The following is a 21,386-nucleotide window of genomic DNA, read 5'->3' as shown; positions in this document are numbered from 1 at the left end:
TTGAACCTGTGCCCATATGGGATGCTGTCACTGCAGATAGTGGACTTTACCACCTATGCCACAGCATTAGCTCTTAGCACATTTCTTTGCAGCAATGCCATAAACTCTGGTCTCCTGGTAGCAATTGTGAAGGCTGCTGGTGTGCAAGTGATACAATTAAACCCTGAGAGATCGTATTCCAGAATTTAGCAACCTCTGGGCCAACTATTGGATAAGACTCAACATGTTTTCATGTCCTCCTATAAAATCAGGCACTTAAAAAAATTATTTCTACTAGAGTGAAAGGAAAAGAGGCTGAAAGAATAGTAAATGGGAGCAGTACCAAAAAATTAGACCTAACTGCTGAGCCTCTCTTTTGGACAGTAATTGCAGTGACAATTACTTAGAAAGTACAGGCAAGATTCCTGAGGCTGGATTTAAAAAAAAAGGCTTGCCTGTCATGTGTATGTGTATAATTGATTGAGTTTAAATGCATTTCAGTGCCTATATCTATGTCAGTTACTTGGATTATGTGACTGGTAGTTAATTTTTAAAATTTATTTTTTATTTTTTTGACAGGCAGAGTTAGTGAGAGAGAGACAGAGAGAAAGGTCTTCCTTCCGTTGGTTCACCCCCCCAAATGGCTGCGCCGATCTGAAGCCAGGAGCCAGGTGCTTCCTTCCGGTCTCCCATGTGGATACAGGACCCAAGCACTTGGGCCATCCTCCATTGCCTTCCCGGCCACAGCAAAGAGCTGTACTGGAAGAGGAGCCACCAGGACCAGAACCCAGGGTGCCGGCACCGCAGGTGGAGGATTAGCCTAGTGAGCTGCGGCGCTGGCCTAGTAGTTAATTTTAAGATTGGTTTGGGGGGCTGGTCTTGTGGTGCGGCAGGTTAAGCCACCATCTGTCAACGCCAGCATCCCATATGGGCACCAGTTCAAGTCCCAGCTGCTGCACTTCTTATCCAGCTCCTTGCTAATGTGCCCAGGAAAACAGTGGAAGATAGCCCAAGTCTTTGGGCCCCTGCACGCATGTGGGAAGTCCAGATGGAATTCCAGGCTCGCTTTGGTCTTGCCCAGCCCTGGCTGTGTCCATTTGGGCATTGAATCAGTGGATGGAAAATCTCTGTCTTTTCCTTTCTGTTTGTAACTCTGCCTTTCAAACAATTAAAGATTGATTTGAAAGGGATTGTTAAGACTTTAGTAAGATAGATTTCATGCCAGAGAGAGAAGGAGAGGCAGAGAGAGATGTCTTCCATCTGCTGGTTCACTCCTCAATTGACTGCAGCGGCCGGAGCTGCGCCAATCCAAAGCCAGGAGCCTGGAGCTTCTTTCGGTCTCCCACATGGGTGCAGGGGCCTGGAGCTTCTTCCGGGTCTTCCACGCTGGTGCAGGGGCCCAAGGACTTTGGCCATCTTATACTGCTTTCCCAGACCATAGCAGAGAGCTGGATCAGAAGTGGAGCAGCCAGGACGTGAACCGGTGCCCATGTGGGATGCCAGCACTGCAGGTAGCAGCTTTACCCGCTATGCCACAGCGCCAGCCCCTCCACTTTTTTTTTTTTTTTTTTTTTTGGACAGGCAGAGTTAATGAGAGAGATAGAGACAGAGAGAAAGGTCTTCCTTCCGTTGGTTCACCCCCCAAATGGCCGTTACAGCCGGCGTGCTACACCGATCCAAAGCCAGGAGCCAGGTGCTTCCTCCTGGTCTTCTATGTGGGTGCAGGGCCCAAGCACTTGGGCCATTCTCCACTGCCTGCCTGGGCCACAGCAGAGAGCTGGACTGGAAGAGGAGCAACTGGGACAGAATCTGGTGCCCCAACTGGGACCAGAACCCCGCGTGCTGGAGCCGCAGGCAGAGGATTAGCCAAGTGAGCCGCGGCGCCGGCCAGCCCCTCCACTTTTTAAAACTATCATCTCCTAGACTAGAGCAGTAAGCTTCCTCCCTATTCTGCCATCTTGGAAGCCTAGGCCTTTGAAATTCTTTTGTAAGGTAGAACTAGGGCTTTTTTGGTTACTCTGAAAGGTAGGGAAAATACATGAATTTTGAAGCAAAAATTACATATTTATTAAAGATTTGTTTATTTGAAAAGCATAGTTAGAGGGAGGGAGGGTTCTTCTATCTGCTGATTCATTCCCCAAATGGACTCAATGGCCAGGCAGAAGCCAGGAGTCCGGAACTTTATCTGGGTCTCCTAAGTGAGTGGGAGGGGCCTGACACTTGGGCTATCTGCTGCTGCTTTTCCCAAGTGCGTTAGTAGGGATCTGATTGGAAATGGAGCAGCCAGGCCTCAAACCAGTGCTCATGTCTGATGCTGACATCACATGCCACAGCTTAACCCGCTACCCCACAACACTGCCCCCCACCCCACCCCGCCCAAACCTGTTTTCACAGATACTTCAAATAGTGATTGTTGAGGTTTTGTTCTCTGAGACTGTTTGGTACATGGGTTTTCATTGATGTTTCAGTTAGTCTTTTTTTTTTTTTAATAGAATTTATATTTTAGCTTCACAGCAAAATTTTTTTGAAAGATTTATTCATTTGAAAGGCAGAGACAGAGAGAGAGAGATTGATTTTCCATCTGCTCATCCGCTTGTTCACTCAAGTGGCTGCAATGGCCAGAGCTGGGTTGATTCAAAGCCAGGAGTTTCTTCTGGGTGTTCCACATGTGTACAGGAGCCCAAGTGTTTTGGCTGTCCTCTGCCGCTTTTCCCGGACATTGGAGAGAGCTGAATCGGAAGTGGAATAGTGGAGTCTAGAGCCAGTGCCCATATGGGATGCTAGTGCTGCAGTCAGCAGCTTTACTTGCTATGCCACAGTGCTGGCCCCTTCACAGCAAAATTAAGAGGAAGTTAAAAGAGATTTTTCATATATTCCTTGCTCCATATATACATAACTTTCCCTGTTATAAACATTCTCCATTAGAGAGAGAGACTTGTTAACAATTGAAGCCACTGACATAATATCACATTTTCATCACTCTACGTCCACAGTGCACAGTAGTATTTATGGTGTTGCATATCATGTAGGTTTGGACAAATGCATAATGACATGTATCTCCTATATAATGTCATACATTATATAGTTTACTTGCTTAGAAATCCTCAATGCTTCACCTATTTACCCCTGCCAAACCTAGATCCTTTTACTGTTTTTTTTTTTTTTTTAAGATTTATTTTATTTATTTGAAACACAGAGTTACAGAGGAAGAGGGAGAGAAACAAAGAGGTCTTCCATTTGCTGGTTCACTCCTCAAATGGCTGCAACAGCCAGGGCTGGGCCAAGCAGGGGCCCAAGCAGTTGGACCATCCTCTACTGCTTTCCCAGACACATTAGCAGGAAGCTGCATTGGAAGTGGAGCAGCCAGGACTCAAACTAGTGCCTATATGGGATGCTGGTGCTGCAGACAAAGGCTTAATTTGCTAGGCCACAATGCCAGCTCCCTTTTTTGGTTTTTAAAAATACTTGATTTCTTAAAATTTGGGCCATTGTGAGCCCTTTCTTGTTATCTTTTACAGTAAGTCTCAGGAAGTGTATGGTGCATAGGTATTTGGTGCTGTCCTCATCAGTGTCCAGTTTCGTAGTTTAAAACCTTCACTTTTATAAACCCTTATGTCTTTGTTTCCAAGGTGATAGGCATGTAGCTATTGAGTCTAGGAAATTCTTGAGAATTTACCACATTAGAGTGCAGACTCTGTCTTATACGTATATTGAGGAATATTTATCATGGTCCCCCAAATTCAGTACCTTTGTGGCAACTTAAAGAGCTGTCTTTAAAGACCTGTGCACATTGCTTACTTCTTTACTGTTTGGTTTCATGATTTATTGTATTTTGTTTTTCTGTACCTACATTTCAAGGAATATATGTGTATCTCAACAGTGTTTTTCTTTTGATGTTTGTATAAAAAGATTGTATGTTTATTAAAAACTAGTGTTTTTCTTTTAAAGATTTATTTATTTGCAAGGCAGAGTTGCAAGGAGAGAAGTGGAGAAAGAGAGAGAAGTGGCCTTTCATCCTTTGATTCACTCCCTAAATGGCTTCAGTGGCTCAGGGTGAACTCAGGAGTCAGGAGCTTCATCCAAGTTCCCACATGTGTGCAGGGGTCCAAGCATTTGGGCCATCTTTGCTGCTTTCCCAATTGTTGCTCCCCGTCTTCGTGGAGGAACGACACAGGACCCTGCGTTGTTCTTTCGTCTGCTCGGCCCTCCCCGGGTTTGCTGCTGGTTCTTCCAGGTTGGTTGCTGCGGTTCCCCCTGCCACCTTCCCCACTTCCGCGGGGGAGCGGCACACCGCCGGCCGGCTCTCTCGGGGGCTGCACAGGTGTTCCTTCAGATAGATATTCTTCTTAGATGTTCCTCGTGCATGTTGTCTCTCTCCTCCTTTATAGTCCTCTTCCACCAATCCCAACTCTGCTACCCACACGCCGAGTACGCTGCTCTCCTCCAATCAGGAGCAGGTCCTACAGTTTATTGGTTGAACTGGAGGCAGCTGTGTAGAAGCTGTTTCCTCCTCTCCCAGTGCCATATTGTGGGAGAGCAGATGCATAGAATAAGTCTTAATTCCAGTAACTTAGTCTAGTCCGAGTTGCTCCCAGTTGCTCCCCACACCCAATGATCAAGAACTTGGTTTTGGGCATGTTATGTTTGAGGTGCTGGTTAAATATGTAAGTGATACCGAGCAAGTAGCAAGATTTAGAAACCTAAATTTCAGTGAGGGGAAGACCAGGGCTTGGAGTTAGAAATTTTAGAGTTGTTTGTCAGCCATGGGTTTATTTGGGATCATGAAAGGCATGACTGTAGATGGAAGAGAGAACTTTGAGGATAGCTCCTAGGAATGGTATGACCTTTTGTAGAAGAGAAGGTGAGAAAAATATGCAAATGGGAATGAGAAGATGCAGGTAACGATGCAAGAAGTTTCCCTGAAAGTGAAAAAAGAGTTTAAGAAGGAGAGTGAGGTCAGCTGGATTAAATGTTACCAGTAGATCAAGAATGAGAATTAAGAAGTGACCACCAGGAATGAACATTGTGGTACAGGGGATTCAACTGCTACTTGGGATCCTGCATCCCATATTATGGTGCCTGGTTCAAGCCCTGGTCCGATGCAGCTTCTTGCTAGTACATCCTGGGAAGTGTCAGATGATGGCTTAGGTGCTTGGGTCCTGCCACTCTTGTGGTGGACTCAGGTGGAGTGTCAGGCTCCTGGCTTTTGCAGACATTTGGGAGAACCAGCAGAAGCAAACTTGCTCTCACTCTCTGCCTTTCAAGTAGGTGAAAGTAAACATTTAAAAACAAACAAACAAACAAACAAACAAACAAAAAACAAAAAAACCACACCACTGGTTTTGTGACCATGGCAGTTTGTGTGTGTTCCTTGCCCCTGAGGATCTGAAATACTAGCTGATGGTTATACTGAAACTGCTCTACCTCCTGATGGCTGTCAGCTTCAACTTTTTTGTGATCCCAGTTCCAATCTTTGGCTGTCTACACTGATTTTAAGCCCCACTACTGTTCTGCTGTTCTCCTGCATGGATTTTTTTTTTTTTTTTTTTAATGTGTGTATTTGAGAGGCAGAGTTACAGAGAGAGGTAGGGGAGAGAAGAAAGAGAGAGAGATGTCTTCCATTCACTGGTTCACTCCCCAGATGGCTTCAACAACTAGAGCTGGGCCAATCTGAAGCCAGGAGCCAGGAGCTTCTTCCAGGTCCCCCACACGGTGCAGGGGCCTTTTCCGCTGCTGCCTTCCCAGGCATATTAGCAAGGAGCTACATTGAAGTGGAGCAGCCAGGACTTGAACCCACACCCATATGGAATGCTAACGCTGCAGGCAGAGGCTTAACCTATGCCTTTTATATCTTTTTTATTCTTCCAAGATGTTGCATGTCTGTTTCCTTACAATGCTTCTTGTCTAGTTTGTTCCTCTGGCTCCATCATCTTCTGCTGGCAAATATAGGTTTTTTAACATTGTATGTGTGTCTGTCTGTCTCTTGGACTGTTTGGCAGTCACGTGAAGCCTAGAGAACCCTTTCTAGGTGAATATTCTCAGTTGAATAAGACAAAAGATACCTGACATTACAAAGGAAGCCAATTATTTTGGGATATAATTATCAAAGTATTGAAAACTAGTATAATAATATATTTGCTTCATGAATGTGTTAAATAACACATCCAACAGTAGGCTTAACTGATAGCTATTAGAAATTCAAAATAGTGGTAAGTATAAATGATAGTTCAGAATACCTGTATCAACTGTATTATATGAAAGTGTGTGTCATTTTTTATCAGTAACTAAGTCACAGATACTGTTAATACTAATGTGATTCGTTTCAAAATTCATAAAAGAGTAAATAATTACATTTTGGTTTCAAGTTAATGAAAATAAAGAGAACATTTTATCACCATGTAAATTCTTGGGCCCAAGTTAAGAACCCCTTATCTAGAGTGAGAACTGTAGTCCTGGTTCAAGCAGATCACGGAAGGGTCACCAAAGGGGAAGAATAAGCCCCTGACTCTGGGGAAGCACGCTACTTTGGTCTTGGCACTGCCCAAGCCACATTCCTCCATAGGAGAGAAGAATTCAAGCAGGGAATTTGTATTTGGTACTACAGTACCAGAGCATGGTTTTGGGTAGGAATAATAACTTTGTAAATGTATTTGAAAGAAGAAAACTCATGGTAAACACTGTCATTTAAGGTATACAATTAGTTTGTTCTCTGTTAGATTCTTTGAAGTCTCAAAAATTGTACCATATTCTAGTATAGATTTCCTTTTTTCTGCTATATACTACTATTTTTTAAAAAGATTTATTTATTTGAAAGAGTTACAGAGAGAGGAAAAGACAGAGAGAGAGGTCTTCCATCCACTGGTTCACTCCCCAGATGACTACAACAGCTGGAGCCATGCCAATCTGAAGCCAGAAGCCAGGAGCTTCTTCCAGGTCTCCTATGTGGGTGCAGGGGCCCAAGGACTTGAGCCATCTTCAATTGCTTTACCAGGCCATAGCAGAGAGCTGGATTGGAAGAGGAGCAGCCGGGACTAGAACCAGCGCCCATATGGGATTCTGGTGCTTCAGGCCAGGGCTTAACCCGCTGCTCCACAGCGCCGGCTCTGCTATATACTCTTCACTGATTAGCTTATGCAAAGCTACAGGAAAACCTGTATTTTAGGAGTTCAGTTTGAACTATCTGGCTACATTCTTTGTCTTACGGGGTAGGGATGACTGGAGAGGGAACTTGGGGCTCTTGTGCCCTTGTTTACTTCTAAATATATTCCTGCCTTGTTTTCCAGCAAAGGGCCTTCCCTAAGCGGCCCTTTTTTTTTTTTTTTTAAGATTTATTTTATTTATTTGAAAGAGTTAGAGAGGTAGAGCCAGAGTCTAGAGAGAAAGAGATCCTCCATTCTGCTGGTTCACTCCTCAAGTGACCATAGAGGCCAGAGCTGAGTTAATCCGAAGCCAGGAACCAGGAGCTTCCTCTAGGTCTCCCACACGGGTGCAGGGGCCCAAGGAGTGGGCCATCTTCCACTGCCTTCTAAGGCCATAGTAAAGAGCTGTATCTAAAGAGGAGCAGCCAGGACTTGAACCCATATGGGATGCTGGTGCTGCAGGCTTTAACCCACTGTGTCACAGCGCCAGTCCCAGGGGGCCCATTTTTAAATTATATGTTTTCTAGTTGAGCTTTAAGAGTTCTTTGAATATATTTCTACTTATTTTTTAAGTAAACTATTTGAAAAGCAGAGCGAAGGCAGGGGAGAGAAGGAGAGGAAGAGACAGATCTTCCATCCACTGGTTCACTCCCCAAATGGCCATATCAGCTGGAGCTGGGCCAGGCCAAAACCAGGAGCCAGGAGCTTCTCCTGGATCTCCCATGTGGGATATCAAGTACTTAGACTTCTGCTGCTTTCCCAGGTGCATTATCAGGGAGCTGGATCAGAAGTGGAACAGCTGGGACACAAACCGGTGCCCATATGGGATGCTAGCACTGCATGCTTAACCTTCTGCCAGCCCCAGAATGTCTTCTTCAATTCAACTAAACATTCATGTATTCAGACGGATAAAACCACACTTGTTGGTCTCACTTGATACCCCTCTACCGACAAAAGATACGGGGCAGAAACTACAGCTTGTCAGTAAGAAAGAGTCCATGTAGTGTTGGTACTCACCAAAGTGCTCTTCTGAAAGCTTGGGTTCAGGGGTGACTTCCACAGTGCGTGGGTGCAGAGCTGCCCAGTTCCCACAGAAGAAAACTCTTGCAAGAACTCCTTAAGCATGGTTTCCAGGATCCTCTGCAGGGTCATGCCTAATTACATGCCTCACTCAACAGAGAACCTCAGAAATATGGCTTCCTACTAGATATTTATTCTAATCCAGTCCAGAGATGTTTCACTAATAGAGTAATTTCTATTATAAACATTGTTGCTAACATCCTTGGCAGCTCCCTTAATCAGGTTAACAGGTGTTAAGTGAAAGTCAAATTCTCATAAGGAGAAGGGGTTTTGTTAACAACTATTGGGCCACAGTCATTTGTGTTGCTTCATTCAAATTTTTCTTTTTCCATGATTATTTAGAAAAAAAATCCTGTTTTCCTCTAGAATTGGTTCATTTTTTAAAGTGATTTATTTTATTTTAATAGAGTTACAGAGGGAGACGGAGGGAGGGAGGGAGGTTTTCCATCTGCTGGTTCACTCCCCAAATGGCTGCAATGGCTGGAGCTGAGCCAATCCAAAGCCAGGAGCTAGGAGCTTCTTCCACGTCTCCCACGTGGGTGCAGGGGTCCAAAGGCTTGGGCGATCCTCTGCTGCTTTCCCAGGCCCATTAACAGGGCGCTGGATCAGAAGTGGAGCAGCTGGGACTTGAACATGTGCCCATATGGGATTCTCATGCTATAGGCTGGGGCTGTAACCTGCTGTGCCACACTCTTGAATTGTTTCATTTTTTATATACATAGGTCTTTGAGTCATCATTTTGTGTATGATACAAGATAGGAACCAAAACCTTTTTTCAAAATGGATACTCAGTTTTGATAATTTACTGAGTAGTAGTTTGTTTCCCTGTTAGTTGGGAATATCATTATTATCATAAAGGAGTTTTTGGGAATAAGTTCTTCAAATTAAGAAATAGTTGAGTGTATGAATTATGTGTACCTTTAAAATAATGAGATTTAAAATCTTACATAATCATAGATTGTGCTTTTTTTTTTTTTTTTTAAAGATTTATTTTATTTGGAAAGCAGAATTAGAGAAAGAGAGCAATCTTCCATCTGTTGGTTCACTCCCCAGATGGCTGCGACAGCCAGGGCTGGGCCAGGCCAAAGCCAGGAGCTTCATCCAGGTCTCCCATGTGGGTGTAGGGGCTCAGGGAATTGGACCATCTTCTGTTGCTTTCCCAGTCACATTAGCAGGGAGCTGGGATGGAAGTGGAGCAGCTGGGACTGGCGCCCATATGGTTTTCTGGTGGTGCAGTCAGCTGCTTAATCCTCTCTGTTACAATGCCAACCCCTAGATTGTATGTTTTAAAAGGATTTTTATTTATTTGAAAGGCATAAAGAGAGGGAGAGATACAGAGGTCTTCCATTAATTGATTCACTCCCATGTGGCTGCAGTGGAAGGGACTGGGCTAGGCTGAGCCATAGTGCCAGGTTGACAAGGGCCCAAGTACAGGGCCATCTTCCACTGCCTTCCCAGGCACAGTAGCAGGGAGTCGGACTGAAAGTGGAGCAGCTTTTCTCTGGTTTGGGATGGTGGCATCACAGGCTGTAGCTCTTTGCACCACAGTGCCAGCCCCAATTTGTGTGTGTGTGTGAAGATTTATTTATTCATTTGAAATGCAGAGTTACAGCAAGAGAAGGGAGAGAGAGATCTATCTGCTGGTTCACTCCCCAGGTGGCCACACTGGCCAGGGCTGAGCCAAGCCTCCAAGCCAGCAACCAGAATCTTCCATCAAGTCTCCATGTAGGTAGCAGGAGCCCATGTGCTTGAGCCATCCTCCTCTGTTTTTCCTAGGCCATTAGCATGGAGTTGGATTGGAAGTGGAGCAACTGAGACTTGAAACTGGCAGCCATATGTGATACCAGCATCACAGGTGGCCCCTGTTTGTGTTTTTATACACTGAGAATATATAGTGCCATTTTTATTCAAGTATGTGTGGGCTGTAAAAATGTATAATCATTTTCTTCATAAACAGGAGTTTGTCTTACTGAAGTCTGCATGTGTGCTTAGGTGGCCTTACTTTGAAACCAGACCACTCAGTATAGTAGGAAGTGTGATTTGAGTAACAGGATTATAGTTTCAAACCTGCCACTTCACTGACTCCTACTTTGTGTGAGTCAGCCTCTCTGTTTTGTTTTTCTGTGTTAAAATACATGAATAATAATCTCTACCCTGGCTACAAGTATTGTGGAGGATTAGGTGGGATGATGGATATAAAAACTCTTTGAATTAAAATTTTACATTTTAAATGTAAAAAATGACTGTATCTTAACTTTTCCTCCCTTTTTCTTTTAGGTAGCGTTGGTGCTTCTTTTCAGTGCCAGTCTATCCATCACGACCACATTTGTCATGATGACAGTGACAAGGTGAGGTCTGAGTTGATGTCTGCTATGGTGTAAATGCATGGTTCCCTATGTTGCTGGATTCACTTGCCTAACTCTGGATTTAGGGCTGGGAGAGTTGGAGGTCAGAGTTGAGTTGTAGGGATCCTTGCTGGTGTGTGTTGTATTATCGACTACTCCAGAATACCTGAGGATAATACCTCAGCAGCAGGTGGGCTAGACTCACAATCAACTCTTCATTTCTCTGTTCCTGTGCTGCTGCTCCTGCACAGATTGGATGGATTTTCTTAATATATGAACATGTGCCCCAGAACTGTTAGCTATCCTCGCAACTTAGGTTTGTTTCCACTTGAAAATACCTTGGATGTTGCAATCTGGTTCATTTTGGAGTTGATAAATTATATTAAATTATGTTTTCTCACACTTTGTCGTTAAAAAATCTTTTAGCTTTTTTTCCCATTCCAAATTAAATGTTGAGGGTTTGGAAGGGAACCTGCCTGAATCATGCTTAAGTTCAAGTTGGGCCTGGTTTTTTGTTTTGTTTTGTTTTTTAATCATGTGCAAATTATTGGTGGTTTTCATTGTTGTTTTTGGTGTTTTGTTTCTGCTTTTTTCATCTTTAAAGGAACGCAATCTTTGGAGGCTTTCCAATATTCATCAGCAACCCTGATGGCCCAGCTCTTGTAGATATTTCTGTGGGCTGGTGTTTGATCTGATTGCTGATCTAGATGGGCTTACATTTAGCCTTCTCCACCACCATCAGTTTCTAGTGGCTTTCTTCCATATCTTGTGTCTTGTATGCAGAAATGTCCCATTAGCTTGGTAGTTTCCAAGGCAGCCCATAAAAAGTGATTATTTTTTCTTTTTTGGATCAAGATTGTCCTCCCTCATCCTGTTGGAGCTAGATTAAGAAGTTGATTGATCACTGGGATTTTCCAAATGCTTTTTCTGTTCTGTCTGTTGAGTCTGTATTTGTAAGCTTTGCCCAGACTGATTTCACGTTCACAGAAAAAGTGGTATGCTCTTAGCACTCCAGAGGCTCTCTTATGATTACAGTCATCCAGAGGAATGGGTTTTGCTTTTGACGTCTTTCAGCTGAAAGAAACTTCTAGAATGTATAGTTGAATCCACAAACTTTAGTGTGCTACAGATTTTAGGAATCAGCATTTGAAAATATAATGGAGGAAGAAGGAAAAAAAATCACCTGAGGTCAGTAATATTACAATTGATTGTGCTCCATGATTGTGATAATGTGAAAATTGGGTTAAATTGTCTTTGCTCCACTGTGTATAATATGCTTCTCTGTTCATTGATGGTGTCAGAGCCGAGCTGTCCTCTGTGCTGTCTCTAGAGGTCGTGAGTGGAGATAAGAGTTCTGTCCACCCCTGCCAGGTACTTCCCATTTCCCTTTCAATGATTTTCTTCCTAATTTTTCAATCTTTCTGTGACTGCTTTTTTGCTTATGAGAGATGAGATTTTTCCAGAAATACATGAGGGAAGGGAGAAGAAAAGTTTAAGTAAAATTAAACTTCAGTAGATCAACAAACTCATAAATTGTACTTTCTTTCCTGCCTACCCACAATTGTTTCCGAGAGGGAAATGGAGAGAATAGATTAGGATCTCTTGACTATGTATTTATAATGTATTCAACTGTTGCAGTCAGCAAATAATATTGATTGGTAGCTATGTGTTTAGGTATTCAGGGAATATATCAGGGTACAAAACAAGAATGTGCTGTCTAACTGGAGGAAGCAGACAATATAAATAAACATAATTATATAGGATGCTACAGTAAGAGCAATGGAGAAAATTAAAAGTAGAGCTCAGTAAGTGAGAGAGGAGCACTCAAGAGTGGGTGGTTCAGATTGCAGTTGAAGATGGTCAAGCAGCGTTCTGGGGACCAGAGTGGTGGGTAGCATGATTAGAAATCCCGTTTCTATGTTTTTGTGCTTGCAGCAACTTCTGACTTATTTCCTTGTCTAACAAATGAATACTGCTTTTGCAAAAACAAAAATGAAACTGCGGGCAGTTCCCCCACTGCCTAAGGTTTAATGGATTGTAGAACACATCTAATCCAGCCTAAAAAAACAAACAAACAAACAAACAAAAAAAACAACTTGGAAGCTGTGACCAGAGTGGGAAAAATTTTCTAAATGGTCACTGTACAGTACTGGAGATAGAGCAGATCTTCCATCCCCAGTGCAAGTCCTGTAAGATGTCTGCTTAGCTGTTCCAAGCACGTTGTCAAAGAACAGTTGATGATTTGTTTGTTATCCTCACTTATCTTTCAGGCATGTGTTGTTTCTCAGATTGGGGAACAAAAGATGGTTTTCCTTAATAGTTTTTAAATATTTAATCATGTATGACTAGGGTGGAACTGTCAGGCAAGGAAGAGGTGGTGAGCCAGTCTGTTGGACCTTTACTTCATAGTCATGGAGGTGTTGGCAGATCCTTTCTTTCTTTTAAAAACAATTTATAAAAAAATTATTAATTAGAAAGGCAAAGAGAGGTTGATTGATTGATCTTCCATTTGCTGGTTTGCTCTCCAAGTGGTCACAAAGGCTGAGGGTGGTCCAGGCTGAAGCCAGGAAGTGGGAACTCCATCCTGGTCTCTCACATGAGTGGTAGAGGCCCACATCCTAGGGTTATCCTCCCCCACTTTCCTTGGCTCATTAGCAGGGAGCTGGATTGGAAATGGAGCAATTCACGCTGGGACTTGAATCGATAATCCGATATGGGATGCTGGCATTGAAGGCGGCAGCTTAGCTACTGTGTCACAATGTAAGCCTCCACATCCCTTATTTCTTGACCTTTCTTGAGCTTCAGTTTCTGTCTGTTAATACACTTTGGCTGGAGGAGTTGTCTCCAGCTCTGAGGTTAACTACTAAATCCTGTTAGTTGTAGACTCTCAAATGGTTAATTTATGCTGCAGACAGCAGTTAACACAAGCTCTTCAGCAATACTTTTGTATTTGTTCACAGGACCATTCTCCACTATTTTCGGTTAGGGAACACTTATTTATTTGAGTACCCAGCATATACCAGTGCTGTTCTAGGTGTTGAGTGCTCTGAACAAATGGACATCTTCATTCTTCTGCAGCAAGCTTGCTGCGAGTAGGGAGAGTGAGGCAATAAATAATTTAAAGCTGTTGTGAAGTTGTCACTTGTGTTATGAAGAGTAATGCAGCAGGAAAGTACTGTGTAGGATGTTAGGAGAAGGTTACCTTCCAGAACAGGGTAGTCACTTCACCCCTTTGAAATATGTATGGTTTCATTCCGATTTTGTTGATGAGGAATCTGAGACATAGGTTTTATAATTTGCCTGAGAGCACACAGTAAGTAGTAGAACTGGAAGTCAGATCTAGATTGCCTACCTCCTTGAGTCTGTATTCCACTAACTCAAGAAAATGAAAATGATACTCCTTTTTTTTTTTTTTTTTTTTTTTTTTTTTTGCGTTTGAGAGAGGGACAGATAGAACTGGAGAGACAGAGATCTCCCATCTGCTGATTCACTACTCAGATGCCCACAAAGTCCTGTGCTGGACCAGGCCAAAGCTGGAAATTTAGTTCTCCCAGGTGGGAGGCAGGGCCCCAGCTGCTTAAGCCATCACTGCTGCCTCTCAGGGTGTACAGGAGCTGGATTCAGGAGTCACAGCCAGATATTGAACCTGGGCAGTCTGATACGAGATGCAGTATTTTTAACTGCTAGGCCGAATGCCCACTCCACCATTCCTGCTTTAGTTTCACCCAGTCAGCTATGACGTGCTCAGAGAAACATGTTTGCAAGCAGAGAGGTCCCTATAGAGTCACAGTGAAGCTGACTCAGGCAACAGGCAGTCTTTGCCTGGTGGTTTTTTCTTGCCCTTGTCCTTTTGGCTTCCACTCCAGTTCATGACTCTATTCCTCCAGGCTCCTCTTCTATGGCACCCTGCCCTACTTCATGCTCAGAATTCTGTGCTTCTTAATAAGAAACCCTAGATTGTGCATTGCTGTATTACACAGTTCAAATGTGAGGATCATGTAGAAACACTCTATAGTACAAAAAAATGTGGTTGATAGCATTGTTTCTCCTAGGTACTGAAATTAACCTAACTCAGTAATGTGAGTTTGGGATTGAAAAGTTACATTGTCATAGTGAGAACAAGCCTGACAAAGCAGACTGGGTCTAACCTAACAATGAGATAAAATGTTGAGCAATTTGATAAAAAGATATGATTCCCTTGGGGGAGGTGTACAATTTGTTGCTCCAAATGTATACTTTTCGAGGGGCGTAGTGAAGTGCCAGGAAGGTTGACCATTTGGAGAATGGGAGCATTCTCCCTAAATTGCACGTGTATGAGCTGCGATTTAGGGTGGAAGTCTTGTCTGAACAAAACTTCCTTATGCTGGGCTTGTTCCTGTTCGCCATGGAAGAAGGCATCAATCCAGTTTGTGTGCAGGTGATCCCATGAGGACGGACTGACTTCAGGACCAGAGACAAATTTACTAATTTTTTTTCTGCTTCAGAAAAGAGACTGTCTACTTTCTTCAGTCCTTATCCTTTTTAAAAGTTTACATAATGATCGTACAAAGAAATGCAATACTCCCTTTAATTTCTCTCCCTAGAAATAATTGGAATTTTAATATTAAGATTTTTTTAGTCATCTTGTTTGTATGAAGTATTTTCCATCTTTGCAAGCAGTGTTTTATGAATGAGTTACGTACAAGACACATATACTCAGAAAACCCATTTGACTCTAAATCCTGAAGTTCTGTAGATGTGAGAGCATGCTGAAACACAGGAGGGAAGATATCTCAGTCAGATGCTTCACTATCTTGCAGGGTCCTCAGCTAGCAGCACAGTGTGTGTGATTGGAGGTAGAGACCCAAGTTCTAATCCCAGTTTTACCACTTAAACTAAATTTTATGACTTGACGCAGCTATTCTACACCTCATTTTCTTCATCTGTAAAACAGGAAGAATAGCCATTTCCTATCCTGTTTTATTGAGTTGTTCTCTGTGTTCTACTCACTTTTCTAAGCATTTTGTATTAAATCCTCAATCCACTCAATTATGAAGTGATACTATAACTGTTTACATTTGAAAAGAGGAGGAAGGAACCAGCAGGTTAAGCTGCTGCCTGTAATGTAGGCATCCTATATGGGCACCAGTTGGGTCCCACCTGCTCCAGTTCCCAACCAGCTTCCTGCTAATGCTTCTGGGAAAGCAGTGGAGGATAGGGGCTGGTGCCATGGCACACTAGGTCAATCCTCTGCCTGCGGCGCCTGCATCCCATATGGGCACTGGTTTTAGTCCCGGTTGCTCCTCTTCCAGTCCAGCTCTCTGCTGTGGCCTGGGAGGGAAGTGGAGCATGGCCCAAAGTGCTTGGGCCCCTGCACCCACATGGGAGACCAGGAAGAAGCACCTGGCTCCTGGCTTCGGATCAGCACAGCTCTGGCCGTTGCAGCCATTTGGAGAGTGAACCAACGGAAGGAAAACCTTTCTCTCTGTCTCTCTGTCTATAACTCTACCTGTCAAATAAATAAATAAAATCTGTTAAAAAAAAAACAAAGGCAGTGGAGGATAGCTTGAGTGCTTGGGCCCCTGTACCCACGTGGGATACCTGGATAAAGCTCCTGGCTTCAGCTTGGCTCAGCCCTGGCTGTTGCAGCCATCTGGAGAGTGAACCAATGAATGGAAGATCTCTGTCTCTCCCTCTCTCTAACTTTGACCTTCAAAATAAATAAAAAAATCTTAAAAAATGAGTAAGAAAATTTGATAGCTTAATTAAATAATTTGCCTGAGGTCACATACTTGCAGTTATGCTCAGATTTGAACTCCTGCAGTCAGAAGCCATTGTCTGCTCTTAGGTTTATATAAAGTTGCATGAGTAGTGGGCCTGGCTCATGGGTGGTATTTAATAAATACGACTATTTTTTTTTTTTTTTTTTTTGACAGGCAGAGTGGACAGTGAGAGAGAGAGACAGACAGAGAGAAAGGTCTTCCTTTTGCCGTTGGTTCATCCTCCAATGGCCGCCGCGGCCGGCGCGCTGCGGCCGGCGCACCGCGCTGATCCGATGGCAGGAGCCAGGAGCCAGGTGCTTTTCCTGGTCTCCCATGGGGTGCAGGGCCCAAGCACCTGGGCCATCTTCCACTGCACTCCCTGGCCACAGCAGAGGGCTGGCCTGGAAGAGGGGCAACTGGGACAGAATCCGGCTCCCCGACCGGGTCTAGAACCCGGTGTGCCGGCGCCGCTAGGCGGAGGATTAGCCTAGTGAGCCGCGGCGCCGGCCCAATAAATACGACTATTATCAGTGCTTACATTTTATATTAGAATGCAAAAATCAAGAACTTTATTAAAAATGAACTAATGACTCAGTTAATAGATCTTAGATTCATATATCCCATTTTAGCTAACCTGGTATCATCAGTTTTTCATTTTTAATGTATTTTGAGTGCATGGTGGGGGGGTACTCCCAAACAGAAGCAGTCAGGAGTGGCATTGTTAATAGAATTCAAAGCATAAGTTAATTAATCTGGACAGAATAGTCAAAAGGCATATTGCACAGTGAATAGAGAACAGTCAGTAGCATCATGCCCCAAAGTTTATTTGGAAAGTCGTTAGAAGTACAAGATTTACACAAAGTCACTATTGTAGAGTTAGGTAGCTGTTGTGAAAGTAGGAATACCATTTAAGAAGTTAAGTGTTGACTATAGGTGTAATAGTTTTGTATTGCTGTGTAACAAATTTTCACAAATGTAGCTGTTTGCAACACATTTATTGTCTCACAGTTTCCATGGATCAGGAATGCGGACATGGCTGAGTTGGGTCCTCTGCTCATGGTCTCTCTCACAAGGCTATAGTCAGGTTTCAGCTGGGTCTTTTTTTTTTTTTTTTTTTTTTACAGGCAGAGTGGACAGTGAGAGAGAGAGACAGAGAGAAAGGTCTTCCTTTGCCGTTGGTTCACCCTCCAATGGCCGCCACAGCCAGCGCGCTGCAGCCGGCGCACCGCGCTGATCCAAAGGCAGGAGCCAGGTACTTATCCTGGTCTCCCATGGGGTGCAGGGCCCAAGGACTTGGGCCATCCTCCACTGCCTTCCCTGGCCACAGCAGAGAGCTGGCCTGGAAGAGGGGCAACCAGGACAGAATCTGGCACCTCGACCGGGACTAGAACCCGGTGTGCTGGTGCCACAAGGCGGAGGATTAGCCTATCTGCAGTGTGGTCTAGGGAAGGATCTGCTTCCTCTGAGCTCATTCAAGTTGATGACAGAATATGTCTGTAAGACCAAGCACCTCAGCTTCTTACTGGCTTCCAGTGAACCACACATGTTACAGGCTGCCCGTGGTTCCTGCCATATGTATGATCCTTTCCGTAGGCAGTTCACCTCACGGCTGTGCTTCTTCTAGACCAATAGAAGTTCTCCGATCTGCTGAGATGGAGTCTTATATAATGAACCCAATTGGAAAGAGTCATAGCATATTATCTTTGTCACATTATTCTGGTTAGAAGCAAGTCACGGATTTCACCTACATTCACTGGGAGGGGATTGCACAAGGGCCTGACTCATTGGTGGTCACATCAGGAAAAAAAAATTGAAGCAGAGAATTTGAATAGAATACTTAGCAAGCTAATTTCAAATTTCTTATAACATCAGAAAACATGCTTTAAGTCTTTTAATAGTTTTACTTAGATATAATTCACATACCATTGAAGATTCATTCATTTAAAGTATATTTCATGGGTTTTAGTATGTTAAAAAATTGTGCTAGTATCTCCACCATGTAATTTTAGAACATTTTTATCATTCCCTCCCCTGCCAAAATCTATACCCGGTTGCAGTCACTTTTGATTATTCCTTCCCCATAGTTGCTGTCAACCACTGATCTTTCTAATATAGATGGGTTTGTTTCATACATTTCACGTAAGTAAAACCATACAGTTTGTAGCTTTTGGTGTCTGGCTTCTCTTGTGTAGCACAGTCATTTCAAGGTTCATGTTGTGGCATGAATCAGTACTTTATTTTGTTTCATGGGTCAGTAATATTCAATTATATGGATATAACACATCTTGTTTATCTGTTCACTAAATGATGGACTTCTGGGTTGTATATTACAAATAATGCTGTTGTGAATGTTTACATGTAAGTTTTTGTTTATTTGGTCACATGATATATTTTTGTTGAAATTTTGAGGAACTGACACTGTTTTCGAAAGTGGCTTTATCATTGTATATTCCCATTTATGTTTCAATTCCTCCACATACTTGCCCACACGTTTAGGTTGCATTTTAGATTATAGCTAGTTATTGAGTATGAAGTGGCATCTCATTGTTTTATTGCATTTTTCTAATTGCAGTTAGCCATTAGCATCTTTTCATGTGCTTATTGGCCATTCCTGACTCTTTGGTAGATGATCTGATTTTTATATGTGGTCTGGCCATTCCTGACTCTTTGGTAGATGATCTGATTTTTATATGTGGTCTTCAAATATGGATTTAATTTCATAATTATATGAAAAATGTGTTAGACTTCTTTTGTTATTCTGCTCTTTGTACCAAAAAAAACCCCCAAAAATCACCCTAGAGATATAAAATTCATGTATCTACTGTAACAGAATAATAGATGCATAGGAATAAGAAACCTCTTCAGGATTCAATAGGTAACTCTTCTTCTTCTTTTTTTTTTTTTGAAGATTTATTTGAAAGAGTTACAAAGATAGAAAAGGTCTTCTCTCCGATGGTTCACTCCCCAATTGGTAACGGCCAATTGCAATGGCTGGAGCTGCGCTGATCTGAAGCCAGGAGCCAGGAGCTTCTTCCAGGTCTCCCACATGGGTGCAGTGGCCCAAGGATTCAGGCCATCCCCCACTGCTCTCCCAGGCCATAGCAGAGAGCTGGATCGGAAGTGGAGCAGCCGGGTCTTGAATCTGTACCCATATGGGATGCCAGTGCTTCAGGCCAGGGCATTAACCCATTGCGCCACTGCACTGGCTCCTAAATAACTCTTCTTAATTTAGCATTTAAAAATTTTTATTCATTGATTTTGTTTATTTGAGTGACAAGGTTGGGGATAGATCCCTCATCTGGTGATTCACTCTGCAAATGCCTAGGAGCCAGGAACTCAGTTCAGGTCTCCCACATGCCTGGCAGGGACCCAACCATTTGAGTCATCACCCGCTGCCTCCTAGGGTGCTAGGAGGCTCTTGTTGGAATTTGTTCGGTAGTTGCAGAAGGCTTTCGTGTTCCCATATGGGTCTGATGGTTGATGCTGGCTCAGGCTCTCCAGATTAAGTACCTATATGCAGCCTGGGCTTCCTCACAGCATCGCAGATTGGTTCCAAGAGTAGGTGTCCCGAGAGTGCCAGGCATGTGTTGTGTGATCACTTTTCATGGCTTAACTTCAGAAGTCACAAAGTATCACATCATGATTTTTTTTAGAGATTTTTAAAATTTATTTGAAAAGGCAGTTACAGATAGAGATCTTACGTCTGCTGGTTCACTCCCTAGAATGGCTTCAAGAGTCGGGGCTGTGCCAGAACGAAGCCAGGGGCCCAAAGCACTTAGGTTGTCTTTCACTGCTTTCCTAGGTGCATTAGCAGGGAGCTGGATCAGAATTGGAGCAGCTGGATCTCAGACATGCCCATGTGGGATGCTGGTGTTGCAGGCAATGCCTTAATTCCCTGTGCCACAATGCCAACCCTATAAAGTATCACTTCCAACATGGTGATAGGCCTGCCAAAATTCAGGAGGAACAATAATTGGGCCACTGGGGAAGGGTGTCAGCCTAATGTTAAAAGAAAATGTAGGGTGTGAGAAATTGTTATGACCATCTTGGAAACTCCCATCTATATACTGAATAAGCATGAAATGTCAGTTAAATGATTACATTAATGTTCCATCATATTTTAAAGATTTATTTATTTGAAAGAATTACAGAAAGAGGTAGAGACAGAGAGGTCTTCTATCCTCTGGTTCACTCCCCAGATGGCTGCAACGGTTGGAGCTGTGTTGATCTGAATCCAGGAGTCAGGAGCTTCTTCCGTGTCTCCCACATGGGTGCAAGGACCAAAGACTTGGGCCATCTTCTACTGCTTTCCCAGGCTACAGCAGAGAGCTGGATTGGAAGAGGAGCAGTTGGGACTAGAACTGGCGCCCATATGGGAGGCCGGCACTTCAGGCCAGGGCTTTAACCTGCTGTGCCATAGCGCCGGTCCCCTTTAGGTCATTTTTAAAAAACATGCAATTATTCCTTCATTGAATATTTATCAAGGGAACAAGTGTTGTGGCACAGGGGTGAAGCTGCTGCTTGGGATGCCCATGTCTGTCATATCAGAGTACCAATTTGAGTCCTACCTCTGCTTCCAATCCAGCTTCCTGCTAATATGATTCTGGGAGGCAGCAGATTATGACTCAAGTGGCTGAGTCTCTGCCACCCATGTGGGACACTGATGCAGTTCTGGGCTTCTGGTTTTGGCCTGGCCCAGCTTAGGCTTTTTTTTTTTTTTTTTTTTTTTTTTTTTTTTTTGACAGGCAGATTTAGACAGAGAATGGTCTTCCTTTCTGTTGGTTCATCCCCCCCAAAATGGCCATTACGGCCAGTGCGCTGCGCTGATCCGAAGCCAGGAGCCAGGTGCTTCCTCCTGGTCTCCCATGCGGGTGCAGGGCCCGAGCACTTGGGCCATCCTCCACTGCCTTCCCGGGCCACAGGAGAAAGCTGGACTGGAAGAGGAGCAACCAGGACAGAACTGGCATCCCAACCGGGACTAGAACCCGGGGTGCTGGCGCTGCAGGCGGAGGATTAGCCAAATGAGCCACGGTGCCGGCCCCAGCTGAGACTATTGTAAGCATTTGGGAAATGGAGCAGTGGAGAGAAGTTATCTCTTTTCC

At 43.6% G+C, this 21,386-nt stretch overlaps 1 protein-coding gene across 2 annotated transcripts in view; it reads left to right on the top strand.

The window, feature by feature from the left end:
• RNF38 (ring finger protein 38) overlaps positions 1-21,386 on the top strand; it is a 137,852-nt gene that overhangs the window by 48,467 nt on the left and 67,999 nt on the right. For both annotated transcript variants that reach the window (XM_070054354.1, XM_051856452.2), the window contains exon 2: positions 10,476-10,546. In XM_070054354.1, the coding sequence (XP_069910455.1) occupies positions 10,476-10,546 (71 nt within the window). The remainder of the gene's footprint in view (positions 1-10,475; positions 10,547-21,386) is intronic.

Source organism: Oryctolagus cuniculus, chromosome 1 (genome assembly GCF_964237555.1).
Source record: "Oryctolagus cuniculus chromosome 1, mOryCun1.1, whole genome shotgun sequence".
Lineage (NCBI taxonomy): Eukaryota > Metazoa > Chordata > Mammalia > Lagomorpha > Leporidae > Oryctolagus > Oryctolagus cuniculus.
Note: the sequence above shows the minus strand (reverse complement) of the source record. Positions and strands in the feature narration are given on the sequence as shown.